This window comes from Papaver somniferum, chromosome 5 (assembly GCF_003573695.1).
Source record: "Papaver somniferum cultivar HN1 chromosome 5, ASM357369v1, whole genome shotgun sequence".
NCBI lineage: Eukaryota > Viridiplantae > Streptophyta > Magnoliopsida > Ranunculales > Papaveraceae > Papaver > Papaver somniferum.
The window spans coordinates 131929080-131940739 of NC_039362.1; the positions used below are offsets into that span (position 1 = coordinate 131929080).

At 36.7% G+C, this 11660-nt stretch overlaps 1 protein-coding gene across 1 annotated transcript; it reads left to right on the top strand.

Annotated features, from left to right (window-relative positions):
• The first annotated feature begins 7138 nt into the window (after window positions 1-7138).
• LOC113282742 (monogalactosyldiacylglycerol synthase 2, chloroplastic-like) lies at window positions 7139-10462 on the top strand. Its single transcript, XM_026531806.1, has 8 exons — window positions 7139-7665; window positions 7835-8007; window positions 8548-8709; window positions 8938-9079; window positions 9173-9397; window positions 9512-9574; window positions 9687-9761; window positions 9861-10462. The coding sequence occupies exons 1-8, from the start codon at window positions 7393-7395 to the stop codon at window positions 10122-10124; spliced, it is 1377 nt and encodes a 458-aa protein (XP_026387591.1). The 5' UTR covers window positions 7139-7392; the 3' UTR covers window positions 10125-10462.
• The last annotated feature ends 1198 nt before the right edge of the window (window positions 10463-11660 follow it).

Genomic DNA, 11660 nt, shown 5'->3' on the forward strand with positions numbered 1-11660 from the left:
AAGATTAGTGTTTCTAAATCGCTAGACTCTAAAACATTATTCTCAGGGTAAAATCTTTCCTCTAAACCATCATCACGATCATATAAAGGATTACCAGCGAAAGTTTCTAGTAAAGGCTCATTAACTAAGGTGTTAATCATAGTTACTTCCTCCGATTCACTGATAGGCACATCAAATAATAGATTATCCAACATACTGCAGTCTAAAGGATCATGAACTACATCGTCTAAAACGGTGGTATCTCTAGTCAAATCCTCATCCTTTTGAATAGGTGAATAATTATTACAATTATTTGGATTTGTACTAGAAACAACACTATCATTATAAATCTATCGGAGTAACAAATTCCTGATCACTATGCCTACATAGTTCATGTTCTTCATCAATACTATCCTCATCATAATTATCTTTATAATAATATGAAAAAGATCGAACCTCATCAAAACAAGTAGTGTTGCCAATTCTAACCTCGTCATCTTGATTATGTGAATAAAAACTATCCTTATTTTCAAGGGTGGTATTGGGAACACAATACTGGAAATTAAGACTATCCTGAGCAAGTTTTTCCACAATCCTATTTGTACTCTCAGTAAATTGCTTGAGGGACTCTTCTAGAGATATCTTAGTTGACCGCTCTACGGACTCTTCTGGGAGAAGAATATTATAAGTCTCTTTCATAAATAACTTCCGTGTAGACTCATTGAAACTCTTGAGAGACTCTTCTATAGAAATAGAAGGATTGTTTTGCTCGTATGACCTGTGGGTATATGGATAGTAATTGGGATCACAATGGTATGGACCATAACCTTCAAAAGTTTTGCATTCCCAATCACTATTCACACTATGGTCATAAAAAGGATAATGTCCAATCTGCTCAGTCGGATACTCATTGTATTGGCTATTATAATACCAGTTCGACATCCTAACCGCAAGGGAATTCTAAACAAACACAAAGAAGGCTGACTCGACCACAACAAGCCTATTTTATCTAGCAAACAAAAAGCATAATGGCTCCACTTAGATTGTTTCTAGACCAGCTTCTATTCTTTCAAAAGGAAATTCGTTACAATTTAAGCAAACCCCTCTGGAATCAATCCGAGTCAAAGTAAGTTGAATAGAGGCGAAGGAAGCTGCGTGGAGCTTTGATACTCAAGGCCTCACTGCATTACAAGGCGGCGCAGTCACGCATTCAACTCAAAGAAACCATCATGAACTTCGAAGTATGCTTAAAAGAGTAACCAATATTTTTCGAATGACTTTCCTATTAAGCTCGTTACCCTATCGGTCTCGTTTTAGTCAAAATTTTAGGCTTAAGTTCGCGTTTGGTTTCGTTTTCCTAAGGCGGGCAAGAAGAGAACGGTGATGAAATCCGAACCCTTATCTTGTATGAGCAAGCCTTTCCCTTTACTAGGAAATTAAAACATCCGTATTCGATTCCTCAACATATATGCATACAAAATCATCTAGTAAACCCACTAACAGGGGATTCACGGGTGTTTAAAATTTTTACCTCCCGTTCCAAACGGGGGATGAACCGTTGAAGTCCACTCGATCCACGACTCCAATGTCATGTATGAACCCGAGGGGCCGAGGCGATATTGTAATCGTCGTCCTTCTCTGCACACAGTTTATTTAAAACTACCCTTCCGTAGGGTTTTTAAAAATAGAATAAAGTCCAATGTCCAAAAATAAAGTCCAAATAAAAAAAGGTCCAAAAATAAAAGATTACAGAAATAAAAACCTTAATTACAGTTTCTAAAATAAAATAAAATAAATTATTTACAAAATCTTCTTCTTCACTCCTTTTGGATTTCTCTTTTCTTTCCTTTGTGGGCTTTTCCTTTCTTTTCAACACTTTCTCCATTTTCTTTAGCTTAGCTCCAAATCTGAAAGCAAATAAGAAATACCAAAACGCATAAAAAAGAACAAAAATAATAAAAAGAAAAATAAAACCTAAAAACAAATCCGCGTCGGCGGCGCCAAAAATTATTGGAATTTTGATAGTGGTAAGTAGAGTTGTCGTTCACTCAGACTTGTTGCAATTGTTTTTAGGATTAATAAAGGAAAAAACACTGAAAATATACAAATTATGTCACAAGATGAAGAGACACTGAGACGCGGGATTTCACTACTTTTCATATTGTTGTGGTTCAGTCATTAACTCTAGATAATATAGCTCAAACAAAAGAAGTTGTGACTCTAGTTCTTTGCCAAAAATAGATTTCGTAAAATATTATTTGTAAGTTATAAGCATGACGCATCTAAAGTAATTAAAACTAAGCATGCGACATCTAACAAAATAACAAGTAATTAATAGAAATCATAAAATAATTAAATCTATGCAAAAAAGTCAATAAAAGAATTAATTCATTTACCACAATCATGAAAAGTTGCTTCCTCCGTTATCCCAGTGATGAGGTTTAGCTTCTCATGGTGAAAACACTCTCAAAAGATTTTTTTATTTCTCAAAAAGTGCTTACAATGGTGAAAATGGAGAAAATAATCAAAGCGGCTAGTTTGGAACGCTTTATGAGCGTTACAGACTCGCTGTACAGAACGGGCGTTGCGAACTGAAGATATACGTTACTGATGGACTGTTACAGACTTGAAATATACGACCCTAGAAAACGACTGTCCTTAACAGCTAATGTTCTTCATGTTCATCTTCTCTGCAGCAGCAGAAACTTCTCTCTGCAACTCGTGATTTGATCACTCTGTTGCTCTCTGTTCTAACCCCTAACTCTCCATCCTCTCTAAAACATACCAGCATGCTATATATACTCGACAACACCAAGAACAACTCGTAATAACAACACATAATCCTCCATTACTTGTTATTATTCTCGCCTGCCCTGTTAAGGAAATAATCCCTTATTCTTCTCTCTCATGCGTCTGTGGCAGCTGAAACTTTCCAAACATGTTACTATCACGCCAAAGATTGAGTGAAACTCTCTCCGATCACACGCCATCATTCAGTTATACACGGGGAAGGAGAGAGACATCACAAGATATTCTCGTGCTCTGATTCACCCAAATCCACGTAACCAACTCATTTTGTCGAATCAAATCTCATTACCATCCCTGTTTGGATAAAACAGGTCCAAATCAAACAAAATCCGAGAGAAAGTCCAACACAAACTCTCTCGAAATCATGGCAGAAATCATCGCTGGTGAAAGCTAGTTTTCGTGTCTTCCCTGTTTTACTTCGAACTGATCATCCAGCCAAATATAATTGATTCCAAAGCCCATATCATCTCTGTTATGCTCAAACAGAACTTCCCAAAGAATTTCAGCCATTGAATCGCACTGGAACACCTTCAAAATCCGAACCCTAATTCTGGTCGTATGCTGCAAAATTTCCCGCCAAAAATATAATTCAAATGGAGAAGATGGCCTCCCCCTAATCTTGTATGCGCGTCCCTTTAGAATTTGCCTTCTGGGGTGTAAATAACAGCTAGTGTGCCCCTTAGTAATTGGGTGCCCCATAGTAATAGGATACCCCATATCCAAAACAGCGAGTCCAAATAACATGTGTCCTCCGGGTGCCTTTAGCAACTTTTCGAGCCGAATTTTCCAAAAAATGTTTATTTCCCAAAAATACCTACAAATACGAAAAACACCATAATAAGTACAAAATTGAGATCCAACAATATATTGTATTGAGATCAAATTAGACACAAAAATGTGTCTATCAGTCAATAAAATGAAGTAACTACATAATCATTTTTCATAATGATTCAAACCTACTCTACTGTTGCTGATCAGAATTTATGCTAAAGTAAGGAAGAAAAGATATTCAGTTAATTAAAATTTAAACTACGAAGCAAAAACCTGTATTAATTTCAAAGCTCAAAATTTTATAAAATTAAATAGATTAATCGTGTTTATTTTTGTAAAGGCAATAAAATTAGAATAACATTTCTGTGTTAAGAATAAAAGTAATAGTCGTCTTTTTAAAGGATATCGATTATACTGCTACACATATAATACTATATTTTAAAACAATTGTGCACCTTCTTAATACCAACCAACAAGTTATTCCTTTAAAAATTGAAAAGAATATGGAATAGTGTCTCATATCTAAGGGAAAAATACGAGCCGATTCATGTACATCACGGTTACCACGAAAAATACGAGTCGATTTACATCCAACATGTTTATCATGAAACGAATTATGCAACATATTTAATTGCCAATACTATGTCACTAATGAATTCCTTTTTGAGTATCAAAATCTCCTTCTCCAATTCTAGATTTATGGTATCAAAGTATGACATATCCAAGTATCAAATCAGCTGCATTCTTAACATCTAAGTCTTCACTATTCAAGTAGTATCAAGTGGATTAACCCCACACACACAATAGTCGGGTTCAAACTTGAAACTCAACTATCAACTCACAACCAGACAGACAGTTGGCATAGATAGAACACAGTAACGTTGACCTGTTGTGGTTCCCATTCCATGACTGTCTCTTTTCCGGACATCACACGTTACGACGCTATCCATTTAGGCAACTTTACTGCGCTTCCAACACATCTGAAGTATTTACGCGCGAATCTAATTGGTCCATTTATCCACTTGAAAATGAAACTATCTGAAATGCCCTTATTGGGTGACGTAAGATATCTCTTTATTTTAAGGAATTTTGTCCCACATTAGATCTGTTAGGTCTGTCTTCAGTCTTACCACCACCACCACTAATTTAAAGGTTTCGTCATCCTAGGACCTAGACTTCCTAGTAATCGACTCGATTTAAGTGACTGACACCCCGCATAGTCAGTCGGCTTCAAACTTCAACTTACAACTTACCTGACCGACAGTTGGCCCTTATGCGGACATCACACCTTATGACGCTATCCATTTTGTGTGCAAGGAAATTCCAACACATCTCAAACATTTATTAATTGGTCAGTCAATCTAATCCCCTGGATAAAAGACTGAGGTTTAATCGGTCTATATTTATGCGAACCATGTTCTTCTTAAGATGGTCGTGTACAACTTCTTTTTTCTTTTTAGTGATGGGGCTTGATCATGGATCACTGGTGCTCACAAGTTGAATATTTTTACGGAATTTTTCTGGATCAGTGTAGATTCTGTAAAATTGTTACAGGATTGAATTTGATCATATGAATCGTTTATAGATTTATAGTATACCATTTTAAGACTCGGTGTTTGAAAAGGTGAGCTGAGAAATATGAGACGCATTCACAAATTACCTCTAAAACATTGACATCTTCTTTTGTTTTTTTTATTTTAAAAGAGAAAGTAAAAAAGAAAAAGAGTCTAATCTGATCTCTTCCAAATTTCAGTCCCAATTTACAAGTGTCAATCAATCAGTAACGTGCTGGAATGTATCACTTTGATTGAGAGCACCAACCAAAGGTACAAAGGACGATTTCGATGTTCATATTAGGAGTGTTGAGAGATTCACATTTAGAACTAAATACTCCATTGTAAACATCCGGCCCACCTGATGGTTCTCAAGCTTCCACACATAGGGAGGGGGTTGGGGACCGAAATTCTGTAATAGGATAAATCTTAGGCTAAAAACATCAGGGTGCAACTTTAGAGACCACTATTCTAACTCATCAAAAAGAAAAAGATTTTTTTTTTTTTTTTGCTAATGTACAAGTGTTTCGGAGACGAAGCTAAAACGTATATATATGAGTATTTATTGTTTTGAAAGCGTAATTGATTACTGTCGTCGACACTCCACTCCACTCCAAATCACCCAAATAGAATTGACAGCGCTCGTCAGTCGACAGTAGATTCTTAGCTTGGCAGTAATCCAACGTCAACCTCTTGAAGAGGAGGGAGGGACCATTGACACACGAACATTTAAGGAGAATATGCATGTTAGTACTTGAAAAGTTTTAAGACGGTAGGAACCCATGATCGCCGGTAATAGGCTATACTATAGGGGGTCACATGTCCCATAATTTCATGTATATATATGCGCCTCGTATTTTGTTCCTTCAAAGGTGTCACTGAAGTTACTCGGATTTGTGTGTATGATCCAACTACACGTCAATTAGGCTTTTCTGCCTTGGAATGTGACTGTTACCGAAATGGTTGCTCTTAATATCTTACATGGCATTGGTTGCGGATCCTTAAATAGAAAGAAAAAAGAAAGTTGAAAAATCTGGCTTTCATTTGTGTTAAGATGAGATATTTATTGATCTTTTGATGTCGAAGCAAGTAGACAGTACCTCTTAATGTCATGAGTTCGTAAAGAATGCGGTCCTTTGGGAAAATGTAGTCTAATTATGTATCCATGAGCTAGTATAGAATGACTATACTATCCCGTTATCTCCATGGCCTAGTATGGATGGAGAATACATTTCCGTTATGGCCGCTATGAGGATGAGTGTTAAAAGTTAAAACACCTCTGAAAACAAATACTTTGCACCCTTGATTTTAGATGCATAAAAAAAATAAATCCCAAACTACAAAAATTCCTAGATTGAGTGTTATCTTTATCTTGGTCGGTAACAAATACTATATCGGTTTCTTGAAAAGATATAATGTCGCTTTTTATTTTAGCCTAAATATAGGCTAAACTGAAAGTATAATGGTATTATTTTTCCAGAAATAAAAAGTATAGTGCATTCCATATAATGATGACTATGCTTCTCTTGAAATAGAATGGCGCAATGCCATACTCCTTTCCATGACCTTGCTCTTATGCAGAAAAGAATCAAAAGACATCTTGTTAGGTGAACCAACCATAATCTTAAACCACACCAGCGATTCAAGTGAAAGCATATTTGTGAGCACATTCATTATTCTCTCAACATTATTTGTGTTTACACCCCATGCTTATAGGTCCTCAACTTTCTTTTAAAAAATCATTGACCAGCTGTTGGACCACATTTTTCTTTTACGAGTCCAAACCACAAATCATGTTTCCTAGCTAAAACACACTAGACCCCCAAAACTAACAAACGGCTCCAATAAATCAACAAATAAAAAAACAACACTTATGTACTATTTCACATTAAAATAAAGTCCCTCCTAAAATCAAAGAAAAAGAAGATGCGGATCTTATAATAAGAACATTCGAATTTCAATTTCAAAACCCGAATTTCAGCATTTTTATATAAATAAAAAATCCTCCCTCATAATTTTCCCACTTCAACCCTAGATTATAATTCCCTTTCCGCCAGCTCGGATTCTCCATTCTCCTCTGTCATTAACGTCTCCTTCTTCTTCGCTTTCTTCTCCCAATCGTCCATTCTCTGTAGAATTCTTCTTCTCTCAAACAATCCTCCCTTCTCTAATTCTCCTCCTCGGAGAAGAAGACTAGGTTTAGGTGAAGTTTCTCCTCCTCCTCTTCTTCTTCAGCTTCCGGTAACAATTTGTCCGCCGGAGGGGAAGTAAAATTGTAACAATGGTGATGTCAGTGGTGTCGCCGAGGAGATCGATAAGAGATACAGTAATTCAAAGTGTTGGATATTTGAATAGTCATCATTATAATAATAATACCAAGAGAATTACGAATGGTGCAGCTTCAGATGATGAATCTACAGTTGAATTAACACAGATTGGTGCTGAAACTACTAAGAATGTTTTGATCTTAATGAGTGATACTGGTGGTGGCCATAGAGCTTCTGCTGAAGCTATTCGTGATGCTTTTAGACTCGAATACGGCGACGAATATCGGGTAATTTTCTATAGTTTCACCTTTTCTTTTCTTCATTTCTCATCGTTTTGGTTTGGATTTTTTTTAATTCTGTTGATTTCCTGTACAAAACCATGGATTTTACATGGTTTATGCGTTTGGATCGATTACTGATTTTAATTGTTTTTGTTTTTCAATTGTATGTATGTAGATCTTTGTGAAGGATGTGTGGAAGGAATACACAGGATGGCCATTAAATGATATGGAAAGCCAATACAAGTTTATGGTGAAACATGTACAGCTTTGGAAGGTTGCTTTTCACAGTACTTCCCCTCGTTGGATTCACTGCGTTTATCTTGCTGCCATTGCCGCCTTCTACGCCAAGTATGTTTTCTTTTCCTTCTCAATGTTGTTCATCAACCTTGCAGGCAAACCTTGATGTGGAAAAAAATTAAAAGATTTTTAATTGTTTTGTTAAATTATCTTTGTTTTGCAAGTGGACGGTAATTAAATGGAGAGATTCCTTGGTATAATTCTACTTGTGGTGCACAAATCATGATGTAGGTCTAACTTTGGTTTTTTTAATGAGAGCCCACGATGTCAGCCATTTCTCGCTGAAATCAAATATTGATTTTTGATCTGGCTGCTCGAATCGCCTGCAGCTTACATGAAGCCTAGAATCATTTTCAAATTTATAATTCTGTTCATATGTTAAAAGACAATTTAAAAAGTAGTTAGGTCCCAAATCATGGGGGAGGCCTAATTATGTTTTTGTGTATGTTGTCAATACGAAGACTTTCGAGTTTCGCTCACCGGTGACCCAGATATATAATGATGAGAACAGTGAATTGATTGAAGTTTTGTAAAATGTTTAATGGATTTCAGATTTCTAACCGGCATATGTTTTTTGTTTTGTGATTGCAGAGAGGTGGAGGCTGGTCTGATGGAATACAAACCAGACATCATAATTAGTGTGCATCCCCTTATGCAACACATTCCCTTATGGGTGCTTAAATGGCAAAACCTTCAGAAGAAGGTTGTCTTTGTTACTGTTATTACAGATCTCAACACCTGCCATCGCACATGGTGAGCTCCTTATTTTTATCAGTGCGAATTAGTGCATATGTGGCTTTCACATTATCAGAAAAATTGTTCAAACTTGGCTTTCAAATGAGTGAAACATTTTATCAGAAGATTATTTTGGACCATGCCTTTGATGTACAGAAATGGGATCAGTTTATTCATAATACAAACAAACCATACTTCGCTTGAGGATGATCTGTGAGCTTATACAGTCATTCTTTTTTGTTTCAGGTTCAACACTGGTGTCAACCGATGCTACTGCCCTTCGGACGAGGTTGCCAAGAGGGCATTGGTTGATGGCCTAGAGTCTTCCCAGATTCGCGTGTTCGGTTTGCCAGTCAGGCCTTCGTTTTGTCGGGCAGTTCTTATAAAGGTTAAGTTCTGATATAATGTATGACATCAGTAGCAGTATCCCAATTTTAATAGTGGAGAGGATCTTGAATGTTATTTTTCTGCTAATATACAGGATCAATTACGGGAAGAACTACAGATGGATCCTAATTTGCCTGCGGTGTTGTTAATGGGTGGTGGCGAAGGGATGGGTCCTGTAAAGAAAACTGCAAGAGCTCTCGGCGAAGCACTATTCGATGCAGAACTTGGTAAACCAATTGGACAGATCATCATCATATGCGGCCGTAACAAAATCTTAGCTTCTACACTAGAAACTGGTCCATGGAAAGTCCCAGTAAAGGTAATTCACTTGTTCTGTACATCTAACTATGCAGTCGAGTAGGATTTTTTTTTGAAAAAATCACTTGTAGATGCTTTTACTGGAGTTGGTAACAGTTTTCTTCGTTCACCACAGATCAGAGGATTCGAGACCCAAATGGAGAAATGGATGGGTGCTTGTGACTGCATTATAACCAAAGTATGGAAACACATTTCTTCTTATTAGTATTTTCCTGGACACCCATCAGTTACTTTATCCATCTTTACTTGCATTGTCTTGTTTTTAGTTCTTATGATTATTTTTTTTGTAGGCTGGACCTGGAACCATTGCCGAGGCACTGATAAGGGGCCTTCCAATCATCCTCAATGATTTCATCCCAGGACAGGTAAAACTTTGATATTTGAATTTCATAGTGTTGCTAATAAGATTAAAATGTTCAAAGCGATGTATGTTCTCCCTTTTCACATTGTTTCTTTTCTTGCAGGAAAAAGGAAATGTCCCTTATGTGGTAGAGAACGGAGCAGGAGTTTTCTCTCGAAGTCCAAAGCAAACAGCAAGCTTAGTTGCAGCATGGTTCAGCACGAAATCTGACGAACTAAAGAGAATGTCTGAAAACGCACTTAAATTAGCACAACCAGAGGCCGTATTCAACATTGTTAGAGACATTAACGATTTAGCACGGCAACGTGAGCCCCTCGCGAATATACCATTTTCACTGACTTCTTCCTTTTGTTCTTATCCAATCTAATCCTTAATGCAAGACCCGTCAGCTATCAAATCCCATGTTGCCATCAAGTAGTAAGTCTATTTTGATTCACAAAAAAAGTAGTAAGTCTATTTTTTTCTTTCTAAAGGCCGCTTCCCACTTAGTACGCGCTTAATGTACAGTAGTTGTAATTCTTTTGGCCTTCTAACCGTGGCTTGGATTGCTGAATAATTTGTTGTAAAGAGAATTCTTTTATGCAAGTTTGTTTGTGTTTTGGTTATGTATTTTTTCTTTCTTGGTTGCTTAAAATAGAAAGTTCTTTGGCTTATTCTATATACACTGAAATGGTGTGAAATGGAGCTGGTAACTTTCTTCCTCAAGGAACATCTGCGTGTTTCTTGTGGGTATCTCTTGGTTTGATAGTTTGTTGTGATTCTCCCTTGTGACAAACCTCGTAGGATGTTTCGGCGACGTCTTCTTGTCTTTTCCCCCTACGATTTGTTATCTCTACTTGAGAATGTCGTGTGGTTGTAACAGAACCAGTAGTTTAATTTGTTAATCTCATCAAAATTGTTCTCTTCTATACCTTTTTTTCTTTTTGCTGGATAGAGACGTCAACACTTTTTTTTATAGGATCAACTACTTGTCAAGATTTTTTCACTTATTAAAGGACCAATAAATTAAACGAAAGCAACAAAAGAAAAATGAAGGAGACCCCGAACCTAACTAAGGGGGCCAGGCGAAAAAGAAAAAAATATTGTAAAAGATATCTGGAGGGATTTAGTCATTTTCTATCAGGCTGCACTATTCCAAATGTGTGTCCTCTCAATGCACATTAACTACTGTTTCAGGAAGGAAAAAGCTTTATGAAATGACAAGCTACATTTGAGTTGCTTGGAGGGTGGTGGAACAGTCATCCTAGGGCTTGGTGGGCTGAGATCCTCAAAGCAAGATACTAAGGAAAAAGCGATCTTTTGGGGACCATGGTTTTTGTGAGGGAGGCCACCTACCCTACAATGTTAAGGGATGTCCTAAAATCAGATGGGATTACTAATTTGGTCCTTATCCTAATTAAATTAATTCTAACCTAATAACTATATCTAACTTAATCAAAAAGGAAAATCTAAATATAATCCTAATCTAACCTAACCGCACAACAAAAAAGAAAAGTTTTGAGGAACTGTTCTCCTCTTCTTCTTTCCTCTTCCCCCATTTCAACATCGTCTTCATCGATTAATCGTCGATTCATGAAATTTTCATTGTCGATTAATCAATCGACTATAAGAATGGTTCTTCGAAAGAAAACCAATAGACTCCCAGGAACAGATCCCCCATTAGGACATCTAGCAAATCATCCAAGTGATTTTGAGATTCATAAAGAATTGGAAGAGCCAAGTGAATCCATAATCCAATATAATAGACGCAGTAAGAAGCCTGATTCTGCCATGAGACCGATTCGCAGGTATTTTCCAACAAACCCATACTTTTAATTTGATTTTGATTCGTTTAATTGAATAGAAATCATCAAAATAGGGTTCGAATGGGAGTTACAGTGCGCTGTTCGGTTAGGACGAATTT